Here is a 20,106-nt window from a genome sequence, read left to right as displayed (position 1 = left end):
GGCCATACTCAAAGCTGCAAACGAGCTGGGTCTGGGTGCCAGATGCTGGCCTCCAGCTGGGAGAGGAGGTCCTTTCTGGGGGAAGCTGCCACGGATTGCCTGTCAGAAGCCTCAGTAACAAAGGAAACCATGGTCTGGCTGGCCACTGTGGTGCCACAAGTATCACTCTGTGCTTGCGCAGAAGGATCCTGTGTAATGTCTCCCACAACAGAGGAATTGGAGGGAACGCATATAGTAGGCAGGTCGGCCATTCATGAGACAATGCATCCTGACCCAAGGGGCTGGACACCTCGGTCTTTGCAAACCATAATCGACAGTGAGTGGTCTTCTCTGAGGCAAAAAGATCCACCTCTGCCCTTCCGAACCGTAGCCAGATCTCCTGCACCACATCTGGATGAAGCCTCCATTCCCCTGGATGCAATCGATCCCTGGAAAGGGCATCTGCTGTCTGGTTGCATGCTCCTGAAATATGAGCTGCCCTCAGTGAAGCGAGTCGTGGCTGACACCATGTCAGGATCTCGTGAGTAAGTTGTAGAGACCTGCGGGATTTCGTGCCACCCTGGTGGTTCAGATGGAACACTGTTGAGGTATTGTCGGACCGAACAAGAACATGGCGGCCTGCCAGGACTGGTAAGAAATACCTTAGAGCCATGAACACCGCATGTAGTTCCAGCAGATTGATATGTTCTTTTGCCCGAGTAGCTGTCCATCGTCCACAGATTCCCCTCCGATTCCATGTTGCCCCCCAGCCTGTGAGGGAAGTGTCGGTTGTGACCAACTCTCGCCAAGAGGGAACAACACCCAGGGGCACTCCTGCCTTTAGAAAATCTACCTGTCCCCATCGCCTCAACGTACGTATGCAACTGTGAGAATCACAACCAGTCGATGGAGATGTCGGGAGGGATTGAGTCGTAAGCTGTTGTTCCATAACTGTAGTGGTCTGAGGTGGAGCAAACCGAGGGGAATCACACCCTGAAGAAGTCTGAAAAGAGGCCTGTTCAATCACTGTAGCAGCCGTTAACATCCCTAACAGTCTTAGAACAATCTGGTAACGCAAAGACACACCTGGCCCGAAAACGAGCCAAGAGTTGCAGAATGTTTGTCACACGTCCCTGCGACAGGGAGGCAGACATCAGACGGGAGTTCAGGGTCATTCCCATGAATGTAGTGGTCTGTGCTGGAATCAGACAGCTCTTTTTCTTGTTCACAGAGAAACCCAACTACTGCACGTGTCTTAAAAGCAGTTTGGAGTCTTGCACGGCCTGTTGTCTTGTGGGTGCACAGAGCAGCCAGTCGTCCAGATATGGTAGAACACGCATGCCTCTCATCCAGAGAGGAGATAGAGCTGCGCTCACACACCTTGTGAAGACGCGGGGAGCAAGGGAAAGGCCGAAAGGTAGAACCTTGAACTGGTAGGCTTGATTTTGGAAACTGAAACGCAGAAACCTTCTGTGATGAACAGCAATTGGAACATGAAAATGATCTTTCAGGTCGACACTCACAAACCAATCGCCCACTGCCACAGCCCGAAGAACGTCAGCCGTGCGCAGCATTCGAAAAGGAAGGACCTTCAGGAACAAATTCAGACGCCTCAAATCGAGAATTGGGCAGAACCCACCGTCCTTTTTCGGAATAAAAAAATATGTCGAATAAAACCCATCTTCATCGCCGAGAAGCCCGTACGTCATCAATAACATGAAGCCTTTGATGGAGCTGTGACTGAGGTCTATTGTGGCATAGCGATGATGATTTTGAACTGCTGGCATCTTAAAGGTAGAGTTGTGCTGCACCTGCGTCAGTTGGCGAGTGGCTTCAGACAATTTTACCCTCTTTTCCAACAGTTCTGAAACATTAGGTCCAAAAAGATGTCCAGGAACAAAAGGAAGCTCTCTCAAGGTTTTATTACAATCCTCAGGTAGCCGTGCTTGGGCAAGCCACACTTGGCGGTGGGCTGCCAAAAACGTGGCTGTAAGGTTACCCAGCTCACGGGTTACATGGCTGTGGCCAAAAGAGCCGTTTGTAGGAATTGTGAAATGGAGGGGTCAAGAAGGAATTGACAGATTGTGTTTTCTGTATGCTATGTAGGCGACAGACTCGTATGCCTTTTTCAGTAACGAATCTGTGCGACCACATTGCGCACTGGGGCATCGCACATTCCCTTGTAAAGCCTCGTCAAGGGACACCACCAAGGCTGCAACAGGCTGCTCTATTTCTGGAGCACGTCCCATCCCAATGGAATCAGCTTCAGCCATAGTTGCTAGAGTTTGAGCAATCTTTGAGTGCCACTTAGGTGGACCAGAACCTGTGAGAGCATTTGAAAATTCAGTCACAAAATCCTTACATGGTGGCATGGCAAAGGAATTTGCAGCTGAGGGCTGTCTGAAAAAAATGTTGGTTTGAGCAGATTGGGCAGGCGACTCATCGAGTCCTAGACGAGCAGTTGCCATTCGGAGTACAGCCAAGGTCTCGTCAGAAGACGATCTGACCTGTCCAGTCGACTGAACTGACCCTTCACTAGACCCCTCTCTTGCTGGGTGACCAGTAAAAACATCCGGAGGTGAGGGTTGCACAGCCACATCCACAGTTTCCCCATGATCAAGCAAAAAGGAATCAGAAGCACTCGTAGAAAGCACATCCAAGTCAGAAAAATAAGGAGAATCAAGAGATTCCTCCTTGAACTAGGATCTAACTCAGCAAGACGGAGCTGTAGTTCCAACATGGGTAATATACTGCAGTGCAAACATGGGTCTGTGAGAGCCTCTATCAGATGTTGAACACCCAAACACGATGGGCAGGTCTCATGACCGTCATCTGGGAGAAGATTATTAGGGCACAGCTTACAAGTCAATGGGAAACCAGTGGCAATCGAGCTGTGGGCCATACTGTTCCTCACTATTAGCACCCTCAGATAGCACCGTAAGGTTTGCGTCAAGTGGAGAGATGCTAATTACGCAATAAAGAAATACAATTCCTCCAGATAAAACCGACAGACAATAACAACAAGGCTCGCAAAAGAGAAAAAATACAGCTAGTTGCCTATGGATTGAACCAAGGGGCACAATGCAAAAACCAAAAAATTTCAAGGAAAAACACTCAAAAAACTAAATATATATATAATGGTTATGCTCAGCACTGCTGAAGTGTTCCGAATCCCTTGAAAGTACGTGAAAGTGCGCTGACAGCTTGTGAGGACGATATTTCGCTGCTCTAGTAAGCTGCACTTAACAGCGCAAATATGATTCCAAAAAAGGCGACCTATCTCAACCAAGCTAGAAAGCAAATGAGGTGGAACGCTGAGTTACTGCGGCTTATAACGCTGCAGAGCTCAGCATACGTCACCACGTGACTTTGTTGGTATATTCTCTCGACCTATCTGGCTGGCACTGCGATACTCCAAAGTATTCATACTGCCTCTGTAGGAATGAAACAGAACCAGATATACCAGTTAGACAGTGTTAGTAAAATTGAAACTCAGCAGCTCCATTTTGTGACGAACGGTGTTTTTTCTGTCTTAATATTTGATACTGTGCTGATACAGGATTTGATTTTACACACCAATGTTGGAGTGAAGAAAGTGTGTGTCTTGCAGTAATCTGGAGAAGGAAACATGACCTCCAACACGAGTGTATCTGGAAAACAGGACTTAAAGAAAGATGAGAGGTGAGTCACTTTCACATTCACCAGCCAGAAATATGCACTGTCTTATTGGAACCGATCTGTATTTCTAAACACTCACTAGTTAACAGAAAAGCTAATCTTTAGATTAAGGTGTTTCATAGCAGTAAATATATCACTAATCTGATCTAAGAACAGTTTAGAGAAATCATTCCCTGAGAGAAGAGTAAAAAGGACTGTGTACTGTGAAGCATAAGAGCAACATAGCTTTAAGTTAGTGAACTCTACAGGCTTTAAGACCTAGCTGAGTCATTTGAGCTGTGACTGGGACTTCTGACATCAGTGTGATTCCTAAGGTATCAGTGCACAGACTGTAGCTGATTTAATATGGAATAAAATCAGTGTCAAAAATAATCGTGCATAATTCTGTTTTGTCCGAGTTGGATTCCAAATTCTACGGCCATGACAGTTTAGTGTTGTACTAGTTACAGTACAACACTAAAATGTACGACTATGACCGTTTACAGACACAACACTCGTTTTTACAACACCTCTGTTACACGGACGACATGCGAAATTACGCCCACGAATGTAGTGTGTTAAACCACTGTCAAAAATACGTCATCAAGGCCACATGCACAGGCAATACTATCTGAGGGAAGATGAATCGATTCGGCGCATGCGCCCCGCCACCGTTTTAAACCACCGGCGCCAAAATGCCAGATCAGCAGCCAAGCGCTCACTCATCTATGGAAGCCCGTTCCCGTCACTGAATAAAAAATAAAAAAAGGTTATTGCGACTTTTTGTCTCACGATTCAGACTTTTTCTCAGAATTGTGAGATATAAACTCGCAATTCTGACTTTTTTTCTGTGCTTGCCTTGCATGCTACCTGGCTGTACTGTAAAAAGTCTCAATATCAGGGGCAATTCTAGAATTTTCAATTAAGGGAGGCTCAGTCCTCAATGAGGGTATAATAGTAAAAAATAAAAATTAAATAATTAAATAAATAAAATAAAGGTTTGACTAACAGGGTAGGATGGTAAACTTATTGCAGCATTCCACTGTGTTGCATAGATGTGTCTAACATTTGAGAACTGAACAAGCCAAATACGAGCCTTCCTGATCACACACACACACACACACACACACTTGTCCTCTGATCCTCGTTCTGCGACGCCCCGGTCTGCGGATTGAAGAACGCGCTGAAAGACGGGGAAGAGCCGAAGTCTGTTTTCATATGAAATTTAAAGGGGACTGAGGGGATCACCAATCTGTGTAGAGTTTATGGAGAATCACAGAATTTTAGGAGGGCTGAGTGGAAATGTTAGGGGGGCTAAAGCCACCCTAAAAATGGCCTAGCAACGCCAATGGTCAATATGCTTACTATAATTGTGAAAAATATAAATAACATTAATCCTCAATTTCTACTTTTGAGTTTATTGACAGGTTGGAAGTTACCCTATTAAGCCCAAATATGCTTTCTATGTTGTCTTACAGATGTCTGATCTTCTTAGTACACTGCATATTAAAGGGGTCATTAAATGCATTTTATATCTTTACATTATGGCCCCCAATTATTAGCGTCATTAACAGTCGCATACATAAAAAGTGCTGCTTCATCGCAGATGAATAATAGCAGACATTTGAAAGTGTTCCTCCCTACAAAGTACAATTGTATATTAACTGATTAGATCAATATTTTATTCACAAATCTGGCATCACATTATTATTCCGAAAGGTAGCAGTAAAAAAAATATGACATGACTGATGAAATGTTATCAGGGAAAATTATTCTCAAGTCAGTATACTGTAATATCTATCATCAGACAATGATTTATCATTATTTTTTTACTGGACCACAGAGGTACTTCATTGGGGCTTGGCAGTACATCAACAGAACTCCCCCTTGATTTTCATGTTAAGGGGCATGCAGAGGAAAATTGTTATATCATGAACGGGTTATATCAAATTCTGGCATTTCAAAAAGGTGGCTAACACAAAATTCCTATTTTAAACTGAGTTTACCCTGTAAACTGTGCAACTCTGAGAAAAAATTCTGAGAAAAAAGTCCGAATCGTGAGAGAAAAATTCGCAATAACCTTTTTTATTTTTTATTCAGTGACGGGAACGGGCTTCCATAGATGAGTGAGCACTTGGCTGCTGATCTGGCATTTTGGCACCAGTGGTTTAAAACGGTGGCGGGGCGCATGCGCCGAATTGATTCATCTTCCCTCAGATAGTAATGCCTGTGCATGTGGCCTTGATGACGTATTTTTGACAGTGGTTTTACACACTACATTCGTGGGCGTAAATGCAATAATAAACACATTCGCCGGATTTTTCAAACCCAAAGAATAATTACTCCGAGAGGGAAATTTTATTGGAGATCTTATATTCAAGATATTAACTGGCATAAAGCCTGGCTTATACCTAATAAATACTGCATTTCTAACAAAATAAAAGATGTTCACTTTAAGATTCTCCACAAGATTTACCCTGTAAACTCTCTTTTATCTAGATATTTGGAGGTAGATAATAAATGTTCTTTCTGTGATACACTAGATGAAACTTTGATACATTTGTTCTTTGAGTGTGAGAAAACAAAAAGATTCTAAAATGCCACCTCTTGGACCACCTCAATGTATCTCACTCCTTTGGCAGTAAAGACGTAATTTTTTATTATGAGAATTCGGAAAATAAACCTCTTGAATTTGTAGTTAATTATTTTGTCTTAAATGCAAAATTCTTTATACATAAACAAAGAATGCGAAAGGAACAACTGAATTTCCCCCTTTTCATAATGGAAATGACCTCACTTTTTAATTCTCTTAAACTAATTCGATTTAATAAGAAGAATAATAGACTTCTACATTTCTATGACACTGTTTTTAATTGACGTAAATATATCTCTTGCTACATCTTTCCCACTGTTTATATATCATAACTATCCTCTCGTGTCTTTTACCTTTACTTGGACTGCCATATTATTTATAATTATTTGTCCTTTGTGTTTGATTTATTGTAATTAATGTTTTTTTGTTGTTGTTGTTTAACTGTATTTAATGTGCTTTGTATTCTATTTTGTATTGTTTCAAGTCATTTAAAAAAAACAAAAAACATTTGTGGGCGTAATTTCGCATGTCGTCCGTGCAACAGAGGTGTTGTGAAACCGAGCGTTGTGTCTGTAATCGGTCATAGTCATACATTTTAGAGTTGTACTGTAACAAACACACAAAATCTCGTATCTGTAAACTGCCGTGGCCGTAGAATTTGGAATCCAACTCAGACAAAACACAGAATTACACACAAATCTTCTGAATTACGCACGATTATTTTTGACAGTGATTTTATTCCATAATTTAAGAGGATGAAGTTATTGGTATTTAATTATAAACTCATTGTTTCACTGCTGAGACATCAAAATATTAATTATTGAGATTTTTGTTGTAATTCTAGATCAGGCTCACCAGAACCCAGCTGTGTGTCCATGCAGAGTGAGAAGTCAATAGATAGGACACTACACTTCAAAAAACAAGACAGTTCTACTGATGCAAGGTAAATATTGTGAGGTGTTTTATGGCACTGTTCCACCTGATCAAACTCACTTGTCTCATTATGAAGTCCTCCATGAGCTTTATCAAGTGTTGAAGCAGTAAAAAAATTTGCAGCGCTGCAATGCTCAGACTGGCAATGAGGAAAACTCTGTTTTTCAGTTTAGTTCCTGAGCTGGAGGGTCAATATATAAAATATAAATGGACAATATAGCTACTTCATTCAATTATTCATTCATTCATTCATTCATTCATTCATTCATTCATTCATTCATTCATTCATCCATTCAAAGATTTGTTTCTAAATATGTTAACATCAGCAAAGAAATCTTGAAGTGTATATTATTAAGAGAATAGTGACTATCCATTTCTCTATTTATTAGAGTGTTGTGCAGCTAACAAAAAAAACCCAAAAACAAATCACTGTCACAATGAGATAAATACAAATACAAAATATAAAAAGTAAAACATTCTATTCAACTTCAAGTTTTAGGAGTCCAATTGACAGCACCATCTCTCATTTTAGGTAACAATTCCATCATTTAGTTGGGCTGGCTGTTGTAGGGAGTAGCTCTTACCTCTGGCCTTAATAACATAAATCAGCGGCTGAAATGTAGCTTTTGTAAGTGTAAGAGGGGCTGTGAACCATCAGAGGAATCTCCTATCTCTTGTAAATGGGTCCATCAGAATAATGTGGGCATACACAGAGTTATGAAACTTTTCTGAATTTTATTTGTCAGCACTCATGCGAATTACGAATGGTTACGAATACCATGTGTTGCAGATTACGCACACTCTTCCCGTGCATGCTTGACCAGCTCATCCCACTACACATATGTCAGCACACCAAATCCCCAATAACAATAAAAAAAATTACCTAGACAAAAATAACCATACAAAAATAAATATAAAATAAATAAATAAATAAATAAATAAATAAATAAGTGATCTAGAGGATAAAGAAAAATATCCATCAATAGGCATAATTTATTATGATATTTTCTTATCTTATGATATGTATTACCATATCACACTGTCTGTTCTACACTTTGCAACACCTGTGAGACCAAGGGTGTAACTTTGGTTTGAGAAGTGGGGGGACACAAAATGGGGGAAAATGTTTTGGATTTGAATCTCATTTCCTGCATTTACATACATTTAGGGACTATGGTGATACAAAATCCAGGAAATAATTAAGTTGATTATCATGATAAATTCTGACAGAAAGAATATTAGGCTACTAAACTATGTATATAAAAAAGATATCTTACTTTCTTTATTGTTTAATAGGGGCAGATGAGGAAGATTTGAGAGAATCATTTTATAAAGTCAAAAATGTTCACCATTAATGTTTTGTGTGTGAATAAAATTTAAATAATGTGAGACTCAATTTCCACTGTTAAACAAACTTGTATTTTAAACTAACCGCTGTAGCTGAAAATGTAAAATAAATCACTTGTTGCACAGGACATCTGTCAGAGACACATCCACCAAACCGCAGGGGTTTAGAATAGAAAAAGCAAACAGCTTTTATAAACTGTGTGTGTAGAATCACTATGTAGGTGCAGATAGACAGCAGCAAAATTAATATTTAATTATATGAAAATGTTGATCATTACTTTAATAATTGTCTTTCATTTATAAACAACCACCCTTAAATAATGAACAAATTAGAATATTTATATTCCTGGTGCTAATTTTCTGTGCAGCACAAATACCTAAAGTAGATCATTTTTTATTAATCCAACACTGTATTATAGCAGGGTAGGAATAACAATCTGTAATCCTTACTTCTGTAATCCAAAAGGATGGGAAAATTGATAACACAATAGATACACTACTTATTTGGTACACAGGATGCAAGATTGTCACAAAGTCTCACAAACATAAAAATATGAAGAACATTTTTCATTGTCCTCCATCTATCCATTCAATCACATCTTTCCATGTATCCTAACTATACACCTCATCTGTCCTCTGATATGAAAACCACTGAGTTATGATCATATTGAGTCTAACATTAAATTGGCATCCAGAGTCTGCTTGTCATACATTGCTGAGAGAAAATGTGTGGTTTAAAGTTTTCAATGGTACACAGAACTGAGCTAAGTTACTGAATCAACCAACTCACATCTCCATTCTTTCTTTTCATCCATGATGACATTAAAGTCATCTGTTGCTGCTTCTGGCATTTCATTGCTGACTGTTCTGCAGCCGGCGATACCTATTCATCACAACTTTCAGTCAGCTAGTTTTAGAGTGTGCACGCGTCGTTCCTGGATGCGGACGCGCGCATCGACACAGGCATTCTCTCTGTGTCTGCTCGGTCCTGCTCCTCCCTGTTCCCCCTGTCCCCACTGGAAATTATGCCCCTGTGTGAAACAAAATGAGGACACTTTCATAGCTACACTGTTTGGTTCACACCATACACCTGAAACTACATAATAACTGTTTTACTGTTTTTAATATGAATTATTCATATAATGAAGTTAACATGTAAATACATTATGAATTGTAGTAGAGAGAGTGACTATACAATGTGCTGATCAAGAGTCCTGTCCTGTGTGTATGAGAGAAACATACTGACACTTCTGTTACAAGTTTGACTTTAACTGTATTAGGGGTATGTTTGAGTGTTTGAGATCAGTGTTCTGATATTTCATCATTTCTCTTTCAGGCTTCATGAGTGTAATCTGACAGAGGAAAGCTGTAGAGTTCTGTCTTCTGTTTTCAGCTTACATTCCTCCAGTCTGAGAGAACTGGACCTGAAAGACAATAGATTGCAGGATGACACAATTATTATTATTGCTGATATTACTGTTGTAATTCTAGATCAGACTCACCAGAACCCAGCTGTATATCCATGCAGAGTGACAGGTCAATGGATGATCCACTACACTTCAGAGTACGAGACGGTTCAACTCATCTGAGGTAAGTATTGTGAGGTGTTTTACGACACTGTTCCACCAGATCAAACTCACTCGTCTCGTAATAAAATCCTTCATGAGCTTTTTCAAGTGTTGAAGCAGTAAAACACTAAATTGTGCAGCGCTGCAACACTCAGACTGGCAATGAAGAAAACTGCATCTTTCCGGTTTGGTGAGCAGTTCCTGAGCTAGAGGGTCTGCGGTGCTACAGAAGAACATTTACATCTCGGACATTAATGACAATATAGCTACTTTATTCATTCATTCATTCATTTACAGATTTATTTCTAAATATGTTAACATCAGCAAAGAAATCCTGAACTTTACATTATTAGGAGAATAGTAAATATCCGTTTCTGTATTTGTAAGTGTGTTGTGCAGCTATGAATACATGTATTCCACATAATATATCTTGTTTGTTCACAGATCACAAAATAAGTCAAACATTAGCAGAAATCAGTTGGAGTCCATATTCAAGGTATCTGTGTGTGTGTGTGTGTATACTCAGAGATTTATCAACAGCATTATGGGTGATCAGACAGAATTTCAGTTGCAACTGTAGTAATAGAAAGAAAGTTTTCTGCTTTTTTATATACGTAAAATCAAAGCATCTATCACTGTGTAACATATTTAAATATTCAATATCAGTATATAAATCTGTGTGTTAAATGTGTTTCTAATTAGGAGCTGGAAGACAAAGTCATCACTCTGATAAAGAATGAGTTGAAGAGGTCTATGAAGCTCCTGAGTCCTGATTACCCAGCATGCATTGAGAAAGAGGTAGAGGATAAGGAGCAACTGCAAGTCAGAGAGGGAGCACTGAAGATCACACTGCATGTCCTGAGGAGCATGAACCACACAGATCTCGCTAACACACTGCACAAAAGTAAGAGTCTGAGTCATGGCTTTATTCCATCAGCTTCACTTTAGGGAGAGGAAATAGTTTTAGATATTAACACTTTTACAAAACTATAGTTTCAAGTAAGATTTTAGCATTAAATACCTCTGGTGCTTTCCTGTTCTGTTTGTGGTCCAGCTTGTAGTTACTCAATACAATTGTCCTGTTCCTTCAATAATAATGAATCAGGAATGAACAGCAGTGCTTGAAATAATTTTACATTTTATATGGTGCTCAGTTGTTTTGCATTAAAACATGTTATTATTTTGTTTATTAGAGTCTGTGGGCTCTGTGTATCAGCCAAAGTTGAAATCCAAACTGAGGGAGAAGTGTAAAAGAATTAATGAAGGAATTTCACAGCAGGGAAGCTCAGAACTTCTGAATGAGATCTTCACAGAGCTCTACATTACTGAGGGATGGAGTGGAAACATCAATAAAGAACATGAGGTGAGACAGATTGAGACAGAGACCAGGAGACCAGCAACAAAGGAGACACCCATCAAATATAATGACCTCTTTACAGACAAGTCCATCAGAACTGTGCTGACTAAGGGAATTGCTGGAATTGGAAAAACAGTCTCTGTGCAGAAGTTCATTCTGGACTGGGCTGAAGGAAAAGCAAATCAGGACATCTTCTTCATGTTTCCACTTCCCTTTAGAGAGCTGAATTTGATGAAGAAGGAAAATCTCAGTCTGATTAATCTTCTTCATCACTTTTTCCCAGAAATAAGAAAATTAGAATTAATAGACTCTGACTCCTACAAAGTGGTGTTGATCTTTGATGGTCTGGATGAGTGTCGACTGCCTCTAAATTTCCAGAAAAATGAGAGGTTGTGTGATGTGACAGAGTCAGCCTCAGTGGATGTGCTGCTGACCAACCTCATCAAGGGGAATCTGCTTCCCTCTGCTCTCCTCTGGATAACCTCTCGACCAGGAGCAGCCAATCAGATCCCTCCTGAGTGTGTAGACCAGGTAACAGAGTTACGAGGCTTCAGTGATCCTCAGAAAGAGGGATACTTCAGGAAGAGGATCAGTGATCAGAGCCTGGCCAATAAAATCATCAAACACATAAAGTCTTCAAGAAGCCTTTACATCATGTGCCACATCCCAGTTTTTTGCTGGATGTCAGCAACTGTTCTAGAGAGAATGTTGGGTGAAGCAGAAAGTGAAGAGATCCCCAAGACTCTGACTCAAATGTTCACACAATTCCTGATCTTTCAGATCAAACACAAAGACCAAAAGTTTCATCAGAAATGTGATATTGATACTCAGCAGACCAGAGAGAGTATCCTGGCACTGGGAAAACTGGCTTTCCACCAGATGGAAAAAGGAAACCTGATCTTCTATGAAGAAGACCTAAGAGAGTGTGGCACTGATGTCAGAGAAGTTTCAGTGGATTTAGGAGTGTGTACCCAAATCTTTAGAGAGGAGTTTGGACTTCACCTGAGGAAGGTGTTCAGCTTTGTACATCTGAGTGTTCAGGAGTTTCTTGCTGCTTTATATGCCTTTTTCTCCTTCATCAGCAGAAATGTAACAGAACAACAAACCATGGATCTGCCTGATCTTTTCAGAAAGTCAAACATGTTTGATTTCCTCAGGAGTGCAGTGGACAAAGCTTTACAGAGTGAGAATGGACATATGGACCTGTTCCTTCGCTTCCTTCTGGGTCTCTCACTGGAATCCAGTCAGACTCTTTTACAGGGCTTAATGCCACAGACAGAAACCAGCTCTCAAAGCAAACAGGAAACAGTTGAGTACATCAAGAAGAAGATCAGGGAGAATCCATCTCCAGAGAAATCCATCAATCTGTTTCACTGTCTAAATGAACTGAATGATCATTCTCTAGAGCACGAAGTTCAAACATACCTGAACAGAGGGGGTTTCATGTGTCTTACTGGAACCAGACTCTCTCCTGCTCAGTGGTCAGCTCTGGTGTTTGTGTTACTGAACTCAGAACAGGAGCTGGATGTGTTTGATTTGAGGAAATATGATCGATCAAATGAATGTCTTCTGAGGTTGCTGCCAGTGGTCAAATCCTCAAGAAAAGCTGTGTGAGTATTTTTTATTTATAAATGTATTATTGCATGAACTATTATTTTAAACTAACAGCACTTTTATTTGGAAGTGACATTGAAAAGAAATCTCTCAAAAAACAAGAAAAACATAACACTGTCACAATGGGATTAATATAAATATTAGCTGAAAAGTAGCTTTTGTAACAAGCGAAATAGTTGATGAAGGAAAATATCCATAAATAGACTTGATTCATTATGGTATTTTCTTATCCTATGATGTCCTTTCTACACTTTGCAAAACCTGTGAGACAAAATGAGGACACTTTCATAGTTTGATAGGTTTGGTTTGAACATATCAAAATTTCTCTTTAGTTAAGATCTGTTTGGATGTATATAAACACTCCACCTGTACTCAGGTCCACACCACACAGCTGAACCAATGTGTGTGTAAAATTGGAGGTCTTAAGGTGACAGATTTGTAACTGTACAAGCACAGAGAATAATACATACCAACTGTTTTTAATGTGAATGAACCATATAATGAACCTAACATGTAAATACATTATGAATTGTACTTGAGAGATTGTGGAGTGCCTATAAAATGTACTGATGTGGAGTCCTGTCCTCTAATTTCTGTGTGTTTGAGAGAAACACACTGACATTTCTGTTACATGTTCACCTTTAGTTGTATTAGGGTTGTGTTTGAGTGTTTGAGGTCAGTGTTCTGATATTTCATCATTTCTCTTTCAGGCTGCATCATTGTAATCTGACAGAGGAAAGCTGTAGAGTTCTGTCTTCAGTTCTCAGCTCAAATACTTCCAGTTTGAGAGAACTGGACTTAGATGACAATAAATTGCAGGACTCAGGAGTGAAATTGCTCTCTGATGGACTGAAGAATCCACAATGTAGACTGGAGATACTGAGGTATACACACATCAAATTATGTTTATAAATGCAAAAGTAATAATAATAATAATAACAATAAAAATAATAATAAAATATTTATATAGAATTTTACATATGTGCTTTCATCTGGGGGGGTTGAAACATGACAGCTAATGCATTTTGGTCTTTAATAAACAATATTGCATATAAAGAGGATTATAATAGGCTAGGGCAAGAACTTAGAAAACAGGAAACAAACTATAGTCTGACATAAGAGCATTGTGCTCAGGTAGATAGTTTATTTCACAACTGATGGAAACATGTCATTTCACAATCAGATATATAGCAAACACTTTATTTATTTTCCAGCCTGTTCCAGTGTAATCTGACAGAGGAAACCTGTAGAGTTCTGTCCTCAGTTCTCAGCTCAAACTCCAGTCTGAGAGAACTGAACCTGAGTTACAATAATCTGCAGGATTCAGGAGTGGAGCTGCTCTCTAATGCACTGAAGCTTCCACACTGTACACTGGAGATACTGAGGTACACACACACACACACACACACACCCACAGAGTTTTATTAAATGCAGCAACATCCAGTTTTTATCTATGGTAATTGTAACAATATGTTACTTGTATTGTTTTGAGTGTGAAAATGGAGAGTAAATGTATATAAAGATTTTTTTCTTTCACTGCAAAAAAGTGTGTTAAAAGTGAGAAGTTTCTCTGTCTTGCAGGATGTGTAACTGCAATATAACAGATAAAGGTTGTGCTGCTCTGGCTTCAGCGCTGAAGTCAAACTCCGCATCACACCTGAGAGAACTGGATCTGAGTTTTAATTATCCAGGAGAATCAGGAGTGAAGCTGCTCTCTGATCTACTAAGTAATCCTCACTGTAAACTGAAGACACTAGTGTAAGTTACAGAATCTTTGTCTCTTTACTCCACTGTATTGCATGATATTTAGTGTGTTTTGCATAATATTGTCACTTTGAGAGAGAGAAATAGAGAGAGAGAGAGAGAGAGTGTGTTTATGCTCATATTGTTTGTTTACACTGACACTGTTCTCTGTCTTTCAGAATTAAGTATAATATACTCACCAGGACTGGCATATGACAAGAGTCTCACCTCAGACCTCTATTCCAGGATAAAGCAGTTTTGGTGAGGCGTTAGAACCTGGCCAGAAGTTTGGGAGCTGAATCATTCATATTCAGATGTTCCATAACAACTTCCATAACAATTACTGAGACTGATTACCCACCTACTAGTTACCTCAGGCTTTAATAACATTCAACAGTCAAATCCTTTAGCATCTAAAAACACAATACAGAGATATTATCACATTGATTACAGAAATATAGAATTTTTTTTTGATTTTGATTTTGATTACAGAATATTTTTATTTAAAAATGATATTTAAACCTGTGATCGTTCCTTATATATGTTTAATGGTAACCATGGTAACAGCTCTCTTGACTGATTTCTTGTTAAGGTATTTTAAATTATTAAAATGTTCTACATTATAGTCAGTAAAATTGCTTCAAAGATATACTTTATACTACAAGCTTGGGGGTAGATGTTCAGTATAGGGCCCATTTGTCCCTGAAAGGACTATTAAGAGAAACGAGTGTGAGACTTGGGCAGACGAGAAAGTGCACACTGGCCACCAAATTACATGGGATTTTTTCCATCTTTATCATCATGAAGAATGTGATGTGGTGTCTGCCTTTGCTTGCATGGGCTGAAATTTATATAATTATACTTCTATTGTATATTATTGTAATGTGCATTTTAATGAGGGTGTTGGTGTTTAAGTTTATGTTTATTATTAAATGTGTTATCCTTTAATGTGTGTATGAACAGGAGTTAAATGTACTGGAGAAGAGTGGATTAAATAAATCATACTGTTGACAGTCTCACCGTACCTTATAATTATTATATGAATTTATAACAGAGGAACATTTCTGGGACCCAAGTATAAAAAAGGTAAAACAAATAGGTTGATTATGAAAAAAAATATTTCCTTACACTTTTATCAAAATGATTTAATTGAAAGGTTGAGTTTAGCCCAGGACACTCAGGGCACACGGCAGGGTATAGCATGCACTGGATGGCAATCTATCATATAGCACAATTGCACACACACTTGCACCCCTTCACACACCATGGACAATTTAGAGCTGCCAATCAGCCTACAATGCATGTCTCAGAAATGGTGGAGGAATCCGGAAAACCCAAAAGAAACTGCCATGGCAAAGAAAAAACATGCACACTCCAAACACACCTGGGGAGGCTGCAATCACTTGCCAAACCTGGAGGTGTGCTTAATACCAAGCCTCATTTATTTATTTATTTGTTTGTTTATTTATTTCAGTTTTAGTACATAATCTCATAAAAATCCACCATTAAATTAAACAGACCAACAAATACTTCACACTGACCTTTCCAGATTAACCAGTTAGACAGAGTCAGTACACGTGAGCAACACAACTCAGCAACTCCATTTTGTGACAAGGTGAGTTAAACCTAAATCTATAATACTTAAAAATGTCACTAGACACAGAAATGTCACTAGATGCAGAATTGTTTTGTGGGTTTGTAAGTAGGTTGTTTTCTGACTTGATATTCTGTTCTGATACAGGGTTTGATTTAACACACCAAGTGTCTTGTTCTGTTATCTGGAGAAGGAGAAATGACCAATGCTCCAACATGAGCGTGTCTGAAAAACAGGACTTAAACAAATATGAGAGGTGAGTTCCTTTTACATTCACCAGCAATAAATAAGCACCATCTCATGGGACAAATCTGTATCTCTAAACACACACTAGTTAACAGAGTTAATATAATATAATATAATATAATATAAATCAACCACAGAGAGAAGAGTAAATAGAAATGTATCATCTCTAGCATAAGAGCAGCATTCATTTTCAGTCAGTGAACTCTACAGGCTTTAAGACTCAGCTGAGGTAGCTGTGATTGGGACTCCTGACATCAGTGTAATTCCTGAGATATGAGGTGTGTCTCCTGTTTGAAAAAGTGTGCAGACTGTAGCTGAAATAAAAATATGGAATTATTGGTGTTTAATGGTGAAAACTTTGTTTAACAGTGCTGAGATTATCAATTATTGCTGATATTTCTGATGTAATTCTAGTATTATTGGAGGTAAGAGATCAGACTCACCAGACCCCAGCTGACAGAGACAGAGACTGTTCTGCTGTTTGTTCACAGAACAAAAAAGAAATTAAACATCAGAAGAAATAAGTTGGAGTCCATATTCAAGGTGTGCATCTTTTGGTATTTTGTGTTTGTTTGTTTGTTAGTTTTTTTTTAAATCACTGTTTATCAATGCACAACAGCATTATGGATGATCAGACAGAAATTTAGTTATAACTATAACTTATGAATAATAACAGAAATAGACTTTTCTTCTTTTTATAAAAATCAACACATCAACACAACTGTATAACATTATAATATTATATCGGTTACTTTGTGTTTCTAACCAGGAGCTGGGACACAAAGTCATCACTCTGATGAGCTGAAGAGGTTTAAAGAGCTCCTGAGCTCCTGAGTCCAGAGGGAATCTGCTTCCCTCTGCTCTCCTTTGGATAACCTCTCGACCAGGAGCAGCCAATCAGATCCCTCCTGAGTGTGTAGACCAGGTAACAGAGTTACGAGGCTTCAGTGATCCTCAGAAAGAGGAATACTTCGGGAAGAGGATCAGTGATCAGAGCCTGGCCAATAAAATTATCAATCATCAATAAAATCATGTCTGATTTCCAAGGCTTTGCAGAGTGAGAATGGATACCTGGACCTGTTCCTTCGCTTCCTTCTGGGTCTCTCACTGGAATCCAATCAGACTCTTTTACAGGGCTTAATGCCATAGACAGAAACCAGCTCTCAAAGCAAACAGGAAACAGTTAAGTACATCAAAATGAAGATCAGGGAGAATCCATCTCCAGAGAAATCCATCAATCTGTTCCACTGTCTAAATGAACTCCATGATCATTCTCTAATTCAGGAAGTGCAAATGTACCTGAATAGAGGAAATTACAGGTGTCTTACTGGAACCAGACTCTCTCCTGCTCAGTGGTCAGCTCTGGTGTTTGTGTTATTAAACTCAGAACAGGAGGTGTTTGATTTGAGTAAATTTGACCCATCAGAGGAGTGTCAAATCCTCCAGAAAAGCTGTGTGAATATTTTTGTAGTATAAATATTTCTGTATGGTGTTTAAATAAACCTCTGCACAATTATGTATTTCTCTATAATTGATGAAAAAAGTGATTTACACAAAATAACTGCATGCATTAATGACTGCTTTTTTGTGAAAGACACTTTTTCCTTTATTGTTTTATTTGGAACGACATTGAACAGAACTACCACAAATAAAAACAAGAAAAACACAATACAGTCAATACTGGATATAATTAAAATTTAGAAATATATGAGCCCAGAGAAGAATACACATCAACTGTTTTGCTGTCTCTTTGAAATTCAGCATGTAATTCACTGTTAAGTAATGCCGGGTTCACACTGCATGACTTTTCAGTCGCCGACTAGTTTTGTAAAATGAAGGCAAAGTGGAGCGCGTGCACACGAGTGTTAATCGCTCAGTGTGAATGACCAAAAACTCCATCTGACCGAATCGCTGATGAGTCGCCGACTCCCGTGAAATATTTGGCATGCTAAATAGCTGGACCTGTCAGCAACTCAAAGTCGTGCAGTGTGAAAGGAGTTCTGACTGAAACATACCTTGGTGATGACCTACAGCCATTGAGAGAGCAAGATACAGGACAGCGGTCAGTCCGGGGAGGGTTTATAGACCACAATATCAGAAAGCATGGCATCGGTTGGGGCATAATACTATAGTTTAATAGAATTTATAGGTTTTTATCAGACAAAAATGTCTCAAATATAGTTATATCAGAATAAATAAGCTTTACAATTACATCAAACAGAAATATTTGCTTGACCAGCCGCATTAGCAGCAGCACATTGCAAAATTATTCATCTGTTCAATTATGCAGAACGCACAATCCTTGTTTCCCGCACTGGACAAACTTTTTGCGGGATAACATTTCAAGTCTCGCACGAGATCTCTGACATCACGTGTGATCTGCCATTATTTCCTTATTATTTTATGCGTACGTTCGGTTAAACGTAGTTTCCGTACCAGACAGAGATGTCGGTGATTCTTCCTACTGTGAAGTCATGCAGTGTGAAAGCTCCTGTCACCAATCCATCGTGCAGTGTGAACACAGCAGAGACTAAATGCTACCCTAGATAGTCGTGCAGTGTGAAAACAACCATTATCCGATGACTGTGGAAATTGTGCAGTGTGAACCCGGCATAAGACTAGTGTGTACAGTTCTATAATTTTTTTTATTTATTGTAATAAAATGCACTATATCTGCAGTGTTAGTTGTAGAAACATGAACACAGATCAGTATGTAGCTGAGAGAATGTGGAATGTAGAAAGATGTCCCTGCTTATGTAAATGTTCTGATGCTCTTATCTCTTATCCCCTTATCTTTGTGTGTGAATAAACATGTCATGGATGGCTTGGTTAATTCCCTCTTGGAACATCAGGGGGCATTCCAGCAGGGGTTTGTTATACCCTGTGCCATGTGTCTTTATTTATGTTTTGTGTTCTCACGTGTTTTGCCCTGCCCGATCCTTAGCCCATTCCCACCTCTGCACACTTGTCCCTTGGGTTTCACTAATTACCTCCCCGATTTATACCGGTTGTCTTGCATGTGTTGTTTGCTGAGTCCTTGTCATTGGGTGCTGTTTTGTTACTCAGTGTTCTCTGTTTTATCTTGTTGGTTTTGTATCTTGTTCTGTATTTTAATTCCTAGTTGTGACCTAATGTTTTCTGGTGTCTGTTTATTTTGTTATTTTATAATAAACTCCTGTCTGAATTTTTCCTGCCTTGCACCCCATGTCCTGACAAAACACACTGACATTTCTGTTACATGTTTGACTTTAGCTGTGTTAGGGCTGTGTTTGTGTGTTTGAGGTCAGTGCTCTGATATTTCATCATTTCTCTTCCAGGCTGCATGAGTGTAATCAGACAGAGGAAAGCTGTAGAGTTCTGCCCTCAGTTCTCAGCTCAAGATCCTCCTGTATAAGAGAACTGGACCTGAGTAACAATAAACTGCAGGATTCAGGCGTGAAGCTGCTCTCTGTTGGACTGGAGAATCCACAATGTA

General features: G+C 39.1%; 1 protein-coding gene and 1 long non-coding RNA gene across 2 annotated transcripts; both read left to right on the top strand.

Moving 5' to 3' along the window:
* The first annotated feature begins 3,433 nt into the window (after positions 1 to 3,433).
* LOC131353451 (NLR family CARD domain-containing protein 3-like) lies at positions 3,434 to 15,792 on the top strand. Its single transcript, XM_058390506.1, has 10 exons — positions 3,434 to 3,660; positions 7,074 to 7,172; positions 10,001 to 10,099; positions 10,522 to 10,573; positions 10,780 to 10,981; positions 11,271 to 13,044; positions 13,759 to 13,932; positions 14,263 to 14,433; positions 14,630 to 14,806; positions 14,971 to 15,792. Exons 1-10 carry the CDS (start codon positions 3,608 to 3,610, stop codon positions 15,005 to 15,007), a joined length of 2,838 nt encoding a protein of 945 aa, XP_058246489.1. The 5' UTR covers positions 3,434 to 3,607; the 3' UTR covers positions 15,008 to 15,792.
* Positions 15,793 to 15,912: 120 nt separating this feature from the next.
* Positions 15,913 to 19,753, top strand: LOC131353454 (uncharacterized). The gene is made up of 4 exons (XR_009204627.1): positions 15,913 to 16,406; positions 16,533 to 16,641; positions 17,046 to 17,174; positions 17,401 to 19,753. It is a non-coding gene; the product is annotated as an uncharacterized LOC131353454 (long non-coding RNA).
* The last annotated feature ends 353 nt before the right edge of the window (positions 19,754 to 20,106 follow it).

Source organism: Hemibagrus wyckioides, linkage group LG05 (assembly GCF_019097595.1).
Source record: "Hemibagrus wyckioides isolate EC202008001 linkage group LG05, SWU_Hwy_1.0, whole genome shotgun sequence".
Taxonomy (NCBI): Eukaryota; Metazoa; Chordata; class Actinopteri; order Siluriformes; family Bagridae; genus Hemibagrus; species Hemibagrus wyckioides.
The sequence above is the reverse complement of the archived record's forward strand: the minus strand, read 5'-3'. Positions and strand labels throughout refer to the sequence as shown.

What these genes read in the sequence shown, in the direction of transcription:
- LOC131353451 (XM_058390506.1), top strand. Translation starts at nt 3,608, where the DNA reads ATGACCTCCAACACGAGTGTATCTGGAAAACAGGACTTAAAGAAAGAT. An exon ending in GACGGTTCAACTCATCTGAG is followed by an intron (nt 10,100 to 10,521) that starts GTAAGTATTGTG and finishes GTTTGTTCACAG; the next exon opens with ATCACAAAATAAGTCAAACA. An exon ending in AAATCCTCAAGAAAAGCTGT is followed by an intron (nt 13,045 to 13,758) that starts GTGAGTATTTTT and finishes TTTCTCTTTCAG; the next exon opens with GCTGCATCATTGTAATCTGA.